This window comes from Alternaria burnsii (assembly GCF_013036055.1).
Source record: "Alternaria burnsii strain CBS107.38 chromosome Unknown 693, whole genome shotgun sequence".
NCBI classification, from domain to species: domain Eukaryota; kingdom Fungi; phylum Ascomycota; class Dothideomycetes; order Pleosporales; family Pleosporaceae; genus Alternaria; species Alternaria burnsii.
The window spans coordinates 1,033,732-1,046,600 of record NW_024066117.1 but is presented as its reverse complement, the minus strand read 5'-3'; the positions used below and the strand labels follow the sequence as shown (position 1 = coordinate 1,046,600).

Genomic DNA, 12,869 nt, shown 5'->3' with positions numbered 1-12,869 from the left:
TATTGCTACCAGGTGCTGCTATCGTTACGCCTCGATGGGTGTCAGTAATGACTACAAAGTGCCTAAATTGCCCGGATGATGAAATATCTGTGTATATTCAGATCTGCAAGCAGCAAGAAAATTAAAGATTATGAACAACCAAAGACCGCCAAAGTATCCAAATCTACTCGAATCTCACGTGGGTGAACGGGGAAAGCAGACTCGAGGTTGATTTCGCTTTATTTTAGATCGTTGACAGACTATGGCTTATCCATCAATTGAAGCTTTATTTGATCTACATTATCTTCCCTTACCTATCATTCTTTAATATTATGCCAGCGTTCCACACAACAAAAAAGAACTTCTCAAGTAGACGTCTTCTTACAACAGCGCAAAAAGAAGAATCCGGAGAGACGGCGAGTTGGTAAATATGTTGTTGCTCGTCGCATCTATAACTACGTATTGACGAGCATGGCTAATTCCCTTTAGAATATCATGACGCACACAATGCACAAAATAATACCACTCGCTACCACATCAACATGATCTGATGAATTTGAGACGCGAAAGAACATGCAACAGAGCAGAGAAAGCTATGTTAATTTAATCTGATTGGCCAGAAAGAAAACCTGATATAAGCTTCGATCTCGGTCATACATCAAAAAAAAAACCCCCATGACAGATGGTTTCGACGCAACCACAGGCACACATTTATATCGTACAAGGAACATACATCTCCCCCATATCTTTCACCTAGGCAGCTTGTGTCTGTGTCTGCGTCTGAGTAGCAGGCTGTTGCGTACCCAGCAGCCTCTGTAGATCACCCAGTCCAGCACCAGCCCTCTTCTTCCTCTGCTTTCCACCCTCCTTCTCTGCAAATGCCAAACCCATCAACTTCCTCTTCTCTTCTTGAATACCTAATACACGCTCCTCCACACTTCCCTCAACCACTAATCGGAATACTGTCGTCTCGCGCTTCTGCCCCAGCCGATGCACGCGATCTACAGCTTGATCTTCGATGGCAGGCGCCCACCATGAATCTGCCATGATGACTTGGTTTGCAGCGACGAGATTGAGACCGACGCTGCATACGGCGAGCGAGGCGAGCATGATGGTTGTGGCTGGGTCGGAGTCTAGGGCTTCGAGGGCGACGTCGCGTTGTGTTGCGGACATGGAGCCATTTATGCGGACGTACTTTAGACCATAGAGTGTGAGGTGTGGTTCTAGGATATCGAGGAAAGAAGTCCATTGGCTGAAGATGATTGTCTTGTTTGTCGGGTCGTTGGCTGATGCCCGAAGTATGTCGAGGAGGGCCTCGACTTTCGTGCTAGTGTTCTTCTCTAGAGATTCCTTATCTGCAATCTGGTCTTGTGTCAAAGGCGCTGGAGCGGCGCCAAATTTTTCCTTTGCAGGCTTGACAGTTGTGGTTGCAAGAGACTCAAGCTCGGCACGGCACATGGGGCACTTGTGTTGGGTTTCGATGACGCGTTCTACACAGGGCGTACAGAAGATGTGGGCGCATTTGGTTATGACCGGCTCCTTATAAACGTCCAAACAGATCGGACAGTCTTCTTGTGATTCAATGGAAAGTCGAAGCATCTTCTGGAGCGCCGCTTTGTTCTCTTCTGTCAAATTGACAACGCCTTCTGCTTCAAGCTGCTTCATGATGGAGTCGAGACGCTCTTCACCCACCAGTTGCCAGTGGTTGCAAACTTGTCGCATTCGAAGCAACACTTCCAGGAGATGGCGATAAGTATCTCCGGCGTTTTTCTTCCCGATGTTGTGCTTATAAATGTCCAGCGTACCCTTGGCCTGAGCCTCCAAGGCATCATACTTCTCCTGTTCGTGCGGATGCAGCTTGATCTTGTGTACGTACTCGGAGAGCTCAGGTAGCCGTAGGTCGATGAATGACATCTCCTTCTTGCGACGTAGACAGACACCCGACATCAGCTGCTGGAGTACCTTGTGGCCCTGGACATCGCCTTGCATGACAGGGCGCATAATGGCACTGTGGAAGATTTCAAAAGAGTCGAGGCCACCCGAAAGACGCAAGAAACGAACTTGGGAGTAGAGATCCTTGAGGTTGTTGATAATTGGCGTGCCGGTAAGTGTCCATCGAGATTGCGCCATCAGGTTTGTAATGGCGATAGTCTTCTTCGCTTTCGGGTTCCTTATGCCATGACCCTCATCCAAAATGATCCGACGCCACTTGATAGAGAAAGGTCCGGAACGCCGTGGGAGAGTAGGCTTCGTTTGCGAGTACCAATCAGAAGAGACAGATTCGTATGTGCTAATGACGACATCGTAGTTCTCGATTGATTTGGGTGTGATGGGTTCCTTTCTCTGACAATGCCAGAACATGACACGAAGAGCGTGTTCAGGCTTGACATGCTTCTTCATCTGCGTGCTCCAGTTGCTCATTACTGATACGGGGGCAAGGATCAGCGTGGCGTCTGAGGAATCCTTTGCACGAAGATTAAGTGCACGGTCTGCCATAATAAGGGAGATGGTCTGGATAGTCTTGCCCAAGCCCATATCGTCGGCCAGTATACCCCCAGAAGCTAGTGCCGGTTTCTCGATCGAGAAGCTTGTTGCAATATTTGTAAATGCATTTGGTATATGAGTGTGTCGTCGCCAAAGCTGAACTACATCTTTGGTGCCTGGGGCTGGGAGCTTGGGGCTTTCTTTATCGAGCATCCACTGCAGACCCTGCAACTGGAAGGGATGTAGCTCAGTGAGAAGAGCGTCGGGTTGGGGCGCTTGTGGCATTTTTGCCTGTTGAAGGTTAGTGAGTGGATACAGAAGTCGCATAAGCACATTGCTTACCAGGTCTTCTTCTTTGATACCATACTCCTCAACCATCTCTTCGACGTTTCTAGGGTTGAAGCGCACACTATCACCAAGGATATCCTCCATGCTAGGCGCTGGCCCGAGGCCGGAACCCTGCGAAGAACCAGCAGCATATTCGGCCATGCTGTTTTGTGTGGCTTGGTCAGCACCAATGTCCACAACAGTAGCACCCTTCTTTTTGGCTTGTTTGGCGGCTTGCTTAGCTATTCGCTCGCGTTCCTTCGCGGCCGCAGCCTCCTTACGCTTTCGATCTGAAGCATGTCCAATAGGCAGTTTGTCACTTCGCATTCGTGCCATAAGAGTCTGCTGCACATCTGGGTCATTAGTTCCGTACAGCTTAAGCTCGACTGGGCAGTCGTAGAAGCCCTTCTCCCCTGTGAGTTGCGCCTCAATGAGCAGACTGCGTTCGTCCATGTATCTGGCTAACTTGGCTGCGACACCTCGTGGAAGGTGTCCAATCTGTTCACCCTGCACATTGCTTACTTTGATCGCATTGCTGTCGTACTGATTATGGGGTTCTCGCCTTAGTACCACCGTCTCGCCGTTTGTTGCATATCCGTTGTAGTATCGCACACCCACAATCTTCCCATGCATTGCTCCGTATAGTACGAATTCGTATTGTTGCTGATTGTAGGCTTGTGTAGCATCCGGGACCTCCTGGGAGGCGTCGTCTTCGTCGTCGTCTTCTTCGTCTTCGTCTTCGTCTATAGAGATGGCTTCGGCTTGCGACGACCCAGATGTAGTGCGTTGCGCTTGGTTGAATGATGTACGCGCTCGTTTGCGTGCGCGGCGCGGGCTTGAAGAATGGGCATGAGAGTGTGCATATCCTTGCGATGATGACGGGTACTGCGACGAACGACCGAAGGATTGCGACGAGTAAGAGGGCGCGTCGTCGTCATCCCCTGTAAGATCAATGGCCTCGTAGGCCGTTCGTTTGGGAGGCATTGCGCGTTGGGTTGGTAGACGTGAACGGATGCGGGCGAGTGTATACGCGACGGCGGGGAGGCTCTATGACGTCTGTCGCAAGATGGTGTTCGCGAAACTTTGCGGCTGTCGAACGGCTGGGGAGGAGACGATAAGGATCCGGATAAGGGCCCTGGTTCACGCTAGGGCGCGGAAGCATGTGACAGGGATTATCAGGAACGCTCCGATTATGGTTTCAAGAGGGGAATGAGGAGATGCCAATGGCGATCCGCTATCAAGGACGCATCTAATATATATGACAGAGTCGAATGATTTGTCGCTGATACCTGAGACGTGCGCGTGCTTAGCAAACAAACTGACACATCGTTTTCTGGTACGGTAATACGCATTTTGCTCGATCTTGTATCGTACATTCATGCTCCGAAAATCATACACCATTAAACAGCGCTTCACTCTCCCACCAACCTTCGTTGTACTCTTCTGATCTAGCTTGAGGTTACGCACGCGATGGGAATGCACTTTCGCCCCATGGGTCGCAGTCGACACTGCCATCCCGCATCAGTTCATGTCTCATCAGAATTGAACAAACAGCGGCGGAAACAAGAAGAGGATGAACTGCACAATTGGCGGAATAGAGCCCAGAATGCCCCTGCACAGCTTGGCCATCCGCACGCTGCCCGTCTCCTTCTCTGCTTCGTAGTATGCGCAGACGATGCTTCCGATAAGCCAAAGTAGCAGCAAGGTCAGCATGATGGCGTACCAGGCGGCGTGCAGATGGTACGGATTGGTACCCCAAGACTCCCAAAGGCTACGGAAGTTGTAGTAGATGATGCTCCGAACTGAGACGCCGTCGTATTGTAGTCTGTAGATCTTCTTCCATTTTACCCACTGTACAAAGAATCGAGTCAGCCATGTTGCTGTGGATGAACGGACCAAACAATTTGTTGCACAGTCGAATAGCAAGCGAAGAAGAAGCCAGATCGATGGGCCAAGAGGAGCCCGACATACTCTGCCCCTGGCCTTTTCCTCTGCCAGCGCAAGTTCGTACGCTTCCGCAGCCTCCGCCTCTTCCTTTTCGCGGGCTTCAGCGAGAAAGTCTTCGATGTCGAGGATGAGGTATTTGGCGATGACGTCACGCTGTTTCTGGATCAGAGCGTCTTTGGCCTTTATCTCATCGGAGAGGGGCATTGTGATGTTACTGAGCGTATAGCACCTTGCGTGTGCTATAGTGAAGGCTGCTGTGGAGTCGTGGGGTTGTAAGACAAGGAGGAAGCGCAGCAGATGACCCCATTTCTCTCTGATCTCCTTTCGCTGGCCGCTTATCTGCTATCTTTCAGTGGTAGAAAGTGCGGACACGGAATGCTGAAGTCATGCTTGGGGAAGGAAGGTACGTCTCGGGTCGCCTCTGATACAGAAGCTGCCATGTCGCCATGTCCAGGCGAGAGCTCTCATCATCGAATCCAAACACTTGGTTCGCCTCAAGTAGCGTTACAGGTCGAAAGCATAGCCTCAAGCCACAGCTAGATTCAAGTGTCTTGGTATTGTTTGTGGCATGTCGGTCACTGCTAAGTCTTTCGCAAGGGGTACCCTTATTCCCAGCGAACATTGGTGACACGACCAGAGGGCTGAGTGAATTGGCAAAGTTCCGGAGTGTTTAGTGCCTGTGAAAATGTCTTGCTATTGTTCTGTCCAAGTTGATGAAAAGAGCGAGGTGGCCGTGGTTTTCTGCCAAGCAGCGGACATAAGCTCAAGTGCACCCCCACTATGGCCTCCAACTTCATTCGCGCCTGGCTCAAGGTCATCCTCCTGTCGCCATATCGTCTACTGCGCGCATTGCTAGCCACGACTGCAAATTCTGTTAACCCCAAGGCAAGAGGCATAAAGGGAAAGATGCCAAAATACTATCACGACGACGAGGCGTGGGCGGACATTGTGCCACTTCCACAGGATGACGGCGGCCTGCATCCCCTCGCGGCCATCGCGTACTCGGAAGAATACAGCGAGGCCATGGGCTACCTGCGCGCCGTCATGGCGAAGAACGAGTTCAGCGAAAGAGTCCTTGGCCTTACTGAGCACATCATCAGCATGAACCCAGCACACTACACTGTCTGGTAAGTCCGACACTCGGTCGAGTCGCGGAGTTTCGGAGGAGACGCTGGTGTTCAGTCGCGCGAGGAGCTCTCCAACATCTGCACTACTAACACCCCGCAGGCTCTACCGCGCCAAAACCATCTCGGAGATCGGGCGATCACTGAAAGACGAAATCGCATGGCTCAACCCGACCGCACTCAAGCACCTCAAGAACTACCAGATCTGGCACCACCGCCATACCATCATCGACGAGCTCGGCTCATGCGAGGGCGAACCAGAGTTCATAAACTCTATGCTGGAGCTTGACTCCAAGAACTACCATGTGTGGAGCTACAGGCAATGGTTGGTCAAGCGCTTCGATCTGTTTGACAAGCCTGAGGAGCTAGAGTGGACACACAGCATGATCGAGGAGGATGTGCGCAACAACTCTGCCTGGAACCATCGCTACTACCTAGTTGTTGGCGGCCGCGAGGGAAAGCCGAGTGCCGATCTTGTGCAGCGGGAGATAGAGTATGTTTCTGTTGTCCCTATAAGCTGCTCGACTATACTAAGCCTACCAGGTACACCAAAGCAGCCATCCGGAAAGCTCCTCAGAACCAGAGCACATGGAACTACATCTTGGGCATCATTCGCGCAGCGGAACTTCCCAAGTCGACTCTCAAGGACTTTGCGGGTGAATTCGCTGATGTGTGGAAGCCAGACAATGTCCACTCGAGCCACGCCCTCGATCTCCTAGCGGACATATATGCGGAAGAAGAAGATAGCAAAGAGAATGCGGAGAAAGCCCTGGAGCTTTTGGCCACCAAGTACGACCCGATCCGCGCAAACTACTGGAACTTCAGGAAAGGCCTCCTCGATCACCCGAAGGTTGCTGCTTAAATCCCAGTGTTAGCGTAAACTTGAAAAGCATCACAGAGATACCCAATTAGCGTTTTTAATACCGTTTGCGGATCCGCGTCATGTGTTCGGACGTCCGCATGCAAACTTCATTCTGGGGAAGCCCTGTCTGAAATGACGATAGCTATCGAAGGAAAGCTGGATAGTGAAGGGAGCATGGACGCGTCTTCCACTGAAATGCGAGAGTTTTCCTTTCCGTCGGGGATCCCTCGCGCCAATTCCGCGACCCCATCGTGTCATCCTAACATCAGCCTCCCAGCCAACCCCGTCTTCACTGTTTCGCCGAGTTGTTATCGGTTCCGAGCCTTCTGGACTGACCACCCGCATAGACAGCTGATGCGCGTCCTCTGATAGGCAAGATGGTGCCAAGTCCACCACTGTTTCGAGGCGGCAAACCCAGGCAGAAAATAGTCCCGCCGTTGATAACCGCTTCTGGAAATCCAAACCCTGGCCCAAGCTGCTGAGTACCGGTCTCATGCTTGTGTCATTTTGCAGTGGCAGCGTGGTCGCTTGTTCCTTATCGAGTATCTATAGGGTAATTTATGCACTTTATAGGGTAATCGATACAACATATCGTAGATTCGGTGTGCCACCATGCTTCCTTACCCCTCTGGCCCATCGACATGGACACTAGGGTTGCGGGTGCTTGCGGAGCGATAAGAAATCATCGTAAAGATAAAGGAAAGGCTCTGGTGCCCTCGAATTCAGACCACCAAAGAGTTTCTGAACGTCAAACACCGAGCTTCTTGTCTACCTATTCCTGAGTCTACGCTTGCTTCTAATACCTTTCTGTGATACCCCATTCTGTTTCCATACTTCGTCATGGCTGTTAAGGAGTGCTACGTCAATGAGGAGCCCCAGAAAAGCCCTTGGGTGCAAACTCCGTTGAGAGAGTCGTACGCATTATCAGAAGCAGCAGGATGGTACGGTCACACTTCCTCTTCACCCGTTACCCCTCCACCCCTCCATGGCATATCATGTCATCAACTTTGAAGAAAAGGGAATTCTAAATCGTAGAAGCAGAATCTTCCTCAAGCTGGAGAATCTCCAACCCTCTGGATCATTCAAGTCAAGGTAAGCATTCGCTGATTGCAGACACTACCTAACACAAGTGCTAACACCTGGACAGAGGCATTGGCAACTACATCCTCCGCCGTCTCGAAGAACTCCCACAAGGCTCGCGCCCTCACATCTTCGCATCCAGCGGCGGCAATGCAGGTCTCGCTGCTGTTCACTCGGCTCGTGCTCTCAACTTGCCTTGCACTGTTGTCGTACCAACCTCCACAGCACCATTGATGGTAGCCAAGCTACGAGCAGCAGGTGCATATGAAGTCATTCAGTATGGTGCAGCTTGGAAAGACGCAGATGCATACCTTAAGGAGCACATCATACCCTACGTACGCAACCCTCTATATCTCAGACAAGGCGAGAGGCTGACACAATCTACAGGCACAGACAGAAACCATTTACTGCCCACCCTTTGATCACCCAGATATCTGGCAAGGAAACAGTACCTGCATGGACGAGATCGCCGCTCAACTTGGCGAGCCCGACGTGTTGATCTGCTCTGTCGGCGGCGGTGGTTTGATCAACGGTATCTGTCAATCCATGGACAACCATCAAATGAGCAAGACAACCATTCTCGCCTTGGAGACCGCTGGTGCCGAGAGCTTGAATGCAGCACTTCAAGCCAAGGAAGTCATCACATTGCCCAAGATCACATCCCAAGCAACAAGTCTAGGCATTGCCCGTGTAACAGACGCCACATACAAATATGCCCAGCGAGGCAATGTCCGAAGCGTAGTCCTACCTGACGCAGAAGCGGCTATGGGCTGCTGGCGTCTGGCAGACGATGAACGTATCATGGTCGAGCTCGCCTGTGGCATCAATGTTGCTCTTTGCTACGACGGCCGGCTCGAGAAAGCACTTGGTCGTCCCGTTCGACCAGAAGACAAAGTTGTGATTGTGCTTTGCGGAGGAAGCAATGTCACGAGCAAGATGTTGTGCGACTGGAGGAACGAGTACGCGTACATCGAGGAAGAGACTGAGGCAAGGAGGAGGAAGAGCGATTCTGCGCTTGGCAGTGAGACTCAGAGTGAGACTGGCAGTGTGAAGGATATGGACATGGGAAATGTACCCAGTGAGTACAGCAAGCCTATCGTGATCGAGGGGATTGAGGTTGAGTGTGTGGAGTGCTCCGGGTAGGAGTCACGTCCTCTCGTTTCTGTTCTCTTCTTACGAATTTCCTTTATAGATCACGTTATATATGTAAGCGCTTTCATGACGGCGTATAATGACAAAACCTTTCTGTTTTATTCTACCTATCTTCAATCGTCACATTTTAGTTTAAGAGTTGTCCAAATGGGTGACGCGTCCCCTCATGACTTATGCGTGCTACGTCATTGAAAAGTCGCAGCTCACCGATGCTAGGATTCATTTTCAAGCACTTTGAAGAGCTATCGCATACATCATTGGAATTTTGCATGGAGCGCGAGTTAGCATAGGCAAGATTGCGCTAGGGTCTTGAGTAAGTCCTCCAGGCTCTGTGCCGTCGTTGCCGTTTAAGCATCCCTTCGGAAATTTCCCCACTATTCCAATGTACACCTAACGTCAGTCTGCAAGACCAAAGGCAAAACTGCTGAGACCTCAAAGACCGCGGTCTGCCACTACCAAAATTAACCTACTCTGCTCTTTTCTTCAAGGCGCGACATACCACTAGTAAATAAGTTCAGGGACGTGGACATTTAGAACAATGACATCTCGTACGTGGTCCTTAACGAACACCCCAATGACATGCTAGAAAGATATCTAACAAATAGCAAGACTTTAGTTCCACAAACGAAGGCGGCAGAAACACGTATCCCCTCCCAGACAGCCTCGGTTACGATGACGTTCTCGAGATTCTGCACAATCATTCTGTGCTGTCACAGATCTTCTGGCCACATTCATCCGCCAGAGTCCGTATACAGCCAGGTTCTGTGTCAAATATGTCGAATTTCCTGATCGAACAAGGTCAGTCGGAGTTTAAAGTGTCCTTGTGTAGCCAGCCAAATGGGATAACGTGCACCGAAGAATTACCGCTAGGGATCAAGGCAACAACAAAGTTTGTGATAGGTGGGTGCGATCAAATCGCAGGAGAGCAGACTGTGCATGATGAAAAGGGCGGGGCTGTGTCAACGTCAGATTTGCTCAAGTCGCCCATCACTCCGCTGAATCATCAACTCTATCTGGTTGAGCAGAGGTTCGTGACTGCTTTCAAGCTGCTTGTCCCCTGGGTGCAAATAAAACAAGGCACTATTCCTAAGACGGAGAATCTAATGGAGGTGCTGAAAAGTTTGGGTGAATCTCAGAAAGATCTCATTTCTGCATTATCGGACTTGAACGGCATTGCAACATATGTGGCTCCACATATCTCGAACGAGAAAGCTAATGATGGATGAAAAGTGAGTATTCCAATTCGTGGCAGTACCAAAGCTTACAGAGTGTGGCAGACTTGGATGTCCAACAGGAGATGGTTGTTAGGCAGCAAAGCTGGGCTCAAATTCTTCGTTACCGTAGCTGACATAAAAGACGTCAGCGAACTTTGTGAAATGCATCTCAATGTCACTTATAAAGCCAAAGGCAACTGGTTACATCATCGAACAAGAATAGACTGACAAGCCAACAAGGACTGCGTATGCTTTGTTCTATTGTCTCGTACGCTCTAAACAAGAACTTTGTGAGCCGTAGCATCATTCTGTCCCCTAACGCTTTGTCTCACATGCACGTAACGTTCGACTTGACCTTGACTCTTAACTTGGTTCAGAATTGTCTATGCTATTGGCGTTTATCTGGGTGCACTCTTTCGTCGTTCATCCAGTCCCAGTCACTAATTTCACGTATCTGCTTCTCACCTCATTACCAATTGCTCTAACATCGAACAAAAAGGCGAGTCTATCCACGAATTACCGAAAGCAGGAGCATACCTGATAGGACGATTCATTTTGCGATGGCTAACCCCCGGACAGTCATTAATCCCTTTACCAAGAATGAATATCGCATGAGGCGTAACACTAAAAGCACTAAATGGATCACAGCTGGCCCTTCAACAACAGCTGCAAGAAACATTAATGTTGAAAATCAAACTTCGAAACGCATCTTTCGAGAAATTATCTTGTCGAGCAGCGTCGAAGATACTTCTCCGAAGAGGCACGAGCCGCTGTCAATGAGGAATGACTCTAAAACGATGCCACTAGAGTCTACTACAGTTCGTACTAATGTCTCAAATCGGGACACTCCGTTATCAACACTCAAACTCATTGACTTCTCGATGCTCGAGCAGACTATGAAGAAATCGGAAGTGAATCTACCTCTTCATTGCCCAGCTCCAATAGACGACCATAACTCAAGCACCAATAGTTCATGGCAGAAACAGGATTTACACCAGTCGTATATTATGGGCTCGGCTACATGCTCGAAGCACGTACACGCTCAGCCGCAAGCTATCGAACATTCAACGCCGTTGTTCCGCGCCGCTAAGGAGATCTACCAAGCAGGCCCTAAGGGCGAGGGTCAGAAAGTGTGGGAAGCGTATCAGCAGGCACGTAATCATAGACGAGCTAACGATGAACCATCTCAGAACATGTCATCTGAACCAACGACTAGGAAAACAAATACAGCATGCCTACCTCTTCCATCATCAACAAGCCCCAATGAAGCACTCTTCCCACCGCTACGACCACGGACACCACAAAATCAGAGTGGACTTAAAGAAAATGAACCTGGGGGTCCGGATCTGAGAAGAGACTCCGGCTTCTCCAGCTCGAGCTATGATGTGCCTGTAGCTATTCATAAGCATGTACAACGCATTGTCGATTTGAACAAACCTCTTCCTCTTGTTCCACAGATACAACCGCCTCCAAAGGTACGAAATTCCAAGGACAGAACATCAGGAGATGCTCAACAGTGCACTGAGAAAGAGACGGTCCATACTTGGTGGAAGCATTCGCCTCCTAAGGCACCTCAAACCTTGAAGTCCAAGATCTCTCATCCTGGTCCACTAATGATATCGGGCGAAGGTATCGCAGTCAATGTCGCTGCAGAGTGCGGTGGAGTTGGCGGACCTGCAGCTGCCGTGTCACTTCCCGTTACGCGCACCGGCGTTCCGTTACCTCGACCGCCTAGCATCCATGAGAGGAAGAAAGAGGACAGGCGGCCTTCGCCACGAGCTTTCCACTTCCCGACAATTCATCTTAGCCCCTCGAAGAGAATTGGCAAGGGTAGTGAGAAAGGAAAGCTAGACGAAAGCGATGATTCTTACACAATACATTGGCGCGTGAGACTTGTAGGTCCTGCGTACGAAGCTAGTAAGTCATTCAAGCAAACGGCGATGGATACTCTAGACGGTGTACATGTAGGGAAGAAGAGGAAAACTTCGGATATCAGCTTCGCGTGCCAAGGAGTAGCGAACGAACAGCTGGACAGGTATCAAGTCAGCGAACAGCCATCGAGCGATGAGGAGGATGGGTTGGTTCCCGATCCGCTTTTTTACGCTAAAAATGCCGGAATGGACAGGAAATTCAGTTAGTTCCATGCTGAAGCTGTAAATACTAAGGTCCTCTTGGCATCCGAGCCTATCTGTAGAGTGCGAGAATGAACCCACTGCGTCATTCTTGTCCTCGTCCTTTGGTCAGTTTATTGTAAAAAACTCTAAGCAAGCGTGATCGTGCGGTTGTATTCATTAGCTACCCTCAACGGGTTTCGTCGTTTGACTAAAATTGCATCTTTTTGTCTGACGTCGAACTTCTACTTTTATCACGTCTCTTTCTTCCAACATCCATGTTGTATCGCCCTATGTAGTCTCCGTCACATACGGCTATTAATACCACTGTTCCTGGAAGGGCAGCGAGAGGAAAGGCAGAATCGGCCAGAGTGTCGTACGACCACACAAGTTTTCGGCCCCAGTGACGACAAATACATCAGAAAGCAGTGTGTCTTCCTGCACGAACAATATCAAAGCGACAAGGAAGAGGACGCACTCGAACGAGGTATTCCCAGCGAAAAGGAAGCGAGACTAAAAGAAGGTAAAATTGTTTCGAAACCGGTTGCACGGCCGTTTAGGCCCCGGCTGATCACCTTGCATCCGGTGG

General features: G+C 50.0%; 5 protein-coding genes across 5 annotated transcripts; 3 read left to right on the top strand and 2 right to left on the bottom strand.

Moving 5' to 3' along the window:
- Window positions 1-732: 732 nt before the first annotated feature.
- Window positions 733-3,774, bottom strand: GT037_008002 (meiotically up-regulated 71 protein; the record flags this gene model as incomplete). Its single annotated transcript, XM_038933049.1, has 2 exons — window positions 733-2,754; window positions 2,806-3,774. The coding sequence occupies 2 exons, from the start codon at window positions 3,772-3,774 to the stop codon at window positions 733-735; spliced, it is 2,991 nt and encodes a 996-aa protein (XP_038784550.1).
- A 552-nt stretch (window positions 3,775-4,326) lies between these two features.
- Window positions 4,327-4,941, bottom strand: GT037_008001 (uncharacterized protein; the record flags this gene model as incomplete). The annotated part of the gene is made up of 2 exons (XM_038933048.1): window positions 4,327-4,641; window positions 4,762-4,941. 2 exons carry the CDS (start codon window positions 4,939-4,941, stop codon window positions 4,327-4,329), a joined length of 495 nt encoding a protein of 164 aa, XP_038784549.1.
- Window positions 4,942-5,517: 576 nt separating this feature from the next.
- On the top strand, window positions 5,518-6,723 carry GT037_008000 (farnesyltransferase alpha subunit; the record flags this gene model as incomplete). Its single annotated transcript, XM_038933047.1, has 3 exons — window positions 5,518-5,864; window positions 5,965-6,354; window positions 6,405-6,723. 3 exons carry the CDS (start codon window positions 5,518-5,520, stop codon window positions 6,721-6,723), a joined length of 1,056 nt encoding a protein of 351 aa, XP_038784548.1.
- A 985-nt stretch (window positions 6,724-7,708) lies between these two features.
- On the top strand, window positions 7,709-10,755 carry GT037_007999 (tryptophan synthase beta subunit-like plp-dependent enzyme; the record flags this gene model as incomplete). Its single annotated transcript, XM_038933046.1, has 5 exons — window positions 7,709-7,815; window positions 7,871-8,138; window positions 8,191-8,881; window positions 9,565-9,982; window positions 10,749-10,755. 5 exons carry the CDS (start codon window positions 7,709-7,711, stop codon window positions 10,753-10,755), a joined length of 1,491 nt encoding a protein of 496 aa, XP_038784547.1.
- A 211-nt stretch (window positions 10,756-10,966) lies between these two features.
- Window positions 10,967-12,307, top strand: GT037_007998 (uncharacterized protein; the record flags this gene model as incomplete). The annotated part of the gene is made up of 2 exons (XM_038933045.1): window positions 10,967-12,246; window positions 12,304-12,307. The coding sequence occupies 2 exons, from the start codon at window positions 10,967-10,969 to the stop codon at window positions 12,305-12,307; spliced, it is 1,284 nt and encodes a 427-aa protein (XP_038784546.1).
- Between the last annotated feature and the right edge of the window lie 562 nt (window positions 12,308-12,869).